Below are 1,619 nucleotides of genomic sequence, written 5' to 3'. Positions count from 1 at the left end.
TATTTTTTCTTTGTCTTTTTCTCTTTTTATCTGCTACTTTTTGAGAGAAATATATTGTGAATGGAAACAAGACTGACTTGCTGAAATGGAGGAAGGTCAGCTAGAGAAATTATTAAAGACTGAGGGAGAGAGAGATACAAATAAAGGAGAAAGGGAAATAGAAAGAAATAATGACAACAAAGAGAGAGACAGTGCCATGAGTGTGTGTCAGTAAGAGAAAGAATGTACAGTATATACTGGAGAAGGAGAGAGAGAGATTGATGAGAGATCAAGAGATGCTCATGTGTTAGATTTATGATAATATAATGTGTCACTGGTCCACCTTTTATCATGTAAAGTAGTGTATTCTGATTGGTTGCTTATTGGTGAAGATGAACTGACTTGGTATAATAATTGTTGTATCAAGAGATTAACTGAATAGTGATTTGTACCAGTCTACTCTGTCTTGTATGAGGTGATAGTTAGGAAAAGTATTAATACAAGTCTCTTCGTGTCGCTTGTCTAGCCTGAGTCTCCTTATATTCTTATCATCCATTAGTGACTGGAGGATGAGTAGTGTTGACTCAGTAGACAATGAAGTCTTCCTTAGATCCAGTTTAACTAGTGATGAGTTATTGAGGAGGAGGTGAGAAAGAGCCTGTCCACTAGTAGAAGTGATGAGAGGATTACAATAAAGATTTAATGAGGTAAGTGTAGAGTTGTGTTTAAGTGCTTGACAGATATTAGTAACTCCTCTATCACTAATGGAGTGGAGGCTGACACTTAGTCCTTGTATTGTTTTATTATTAGTTAGTAGTATAAACAAGTACTGGATACAATCATTAGTTAATGGAGTCCACCATATCTGAAGTTTCCTCATGTTTACTGTATGCAGTTTAGTTGATGATAGTAGAGATACTGTACTATTAGTAGATGAGGATTCGAGTTTAATCACTTCATGATTATTATTAATATTACAAATCACTTTATTACACTGAACTGGAGATGGACAGGAAAGGGATACACTGTCACAGTCCCATTTCACTCTCCCAGTGACTCCTAATATAAACCAATTGGATTATGTATGTACATAATAATAGTAATACCCATATTCACATCATGTGTATATACAAACACACACAACTTCCATAAACAAATACAGACACAGCTAGTAGTTGTCACTGACTGACTGTATTATGTGAATGTGTGCAGTGTGTTTGCTATAATGTATTAAGTGTGTACAGAGTAAAATTTGATTCAGAAGTCAAAATAGTGAATTAATTTTATACACAATCCCTAAGTTTACTATGCATGCATACTGACATGACACTACATGTACATGTAAATACATGTTCATAAATGATTATACTGAATGTCACAATAATCACAATAATTACCTTTATCATGTTGTTCCTTGTCTTGTCTCAGTGCAGATATCATAATAGGATCATCATTAATAGTCTCCAAGAAAACAGAAGCTTTCTCATCATTACTAGATGAATCATTCCTTATCTTCTGTAGAATAGGAAGGGACACTTCTTCCACTGACAGTATAAACTCTAACAATTGAAGTGACTCCAACTTTGAGTAAACACAACTACTAGGAATGACTCCCTCATCACCAGACACCAAGGATCTTC

General features: G+C 34.7%; 1 protein-coding gene across 1 annotated transcript; it reads right to left on the bottom strand.

Annotated features, from left to right (window-relative positions):
- Positions 1-21: 21 nt before the first annotated feature.
- On the bottom strand, positions 22-1,411 carry LOC109592253 (ribonuclease inhibitor-like). Its single transcript, XM_020007750.1, has 2 exons — positions 1,377-1,411; positions 22-1,038 (listed from the first exon to the last, which is right to left on the bottom strand). The coding sequence occupies exon 2, from the start codon at positions 857-859 to the stop codon at positions 410-412; it is 450 nt and encodes a 149-aa protein (XP_019863309.1). The 5' UTR covers positions 860-1,038; positions 1,377-1,411; the 3' UTR covers positions 22-409.
- Between the last annotated feature and the right edge of the window lie 208 nt (positions 1,412-1,619).

This window comes from Amphimedon queenslandica, unplaced genomic scaffold, assembly GCF_000090795.2.
Source record: "Amphimedon queenslandica unplaced genomic scaffold, v1.1 AMPQUscaffold_5842_Cont22196, whole genome shotgun sequence".
Classification (NCBI taxonomy): domain Eukaryota; kingdom Metazoa; phylum Porifera; class Demospongiae; order Haplosclerida; family Niphatidae; genus Amphimedon; species Amphimedon queenslandica.
Note: the sequence above shows the minus strand (reverse complement) of the source record. Positions and strands in the feature narration are given on the sequence as shown.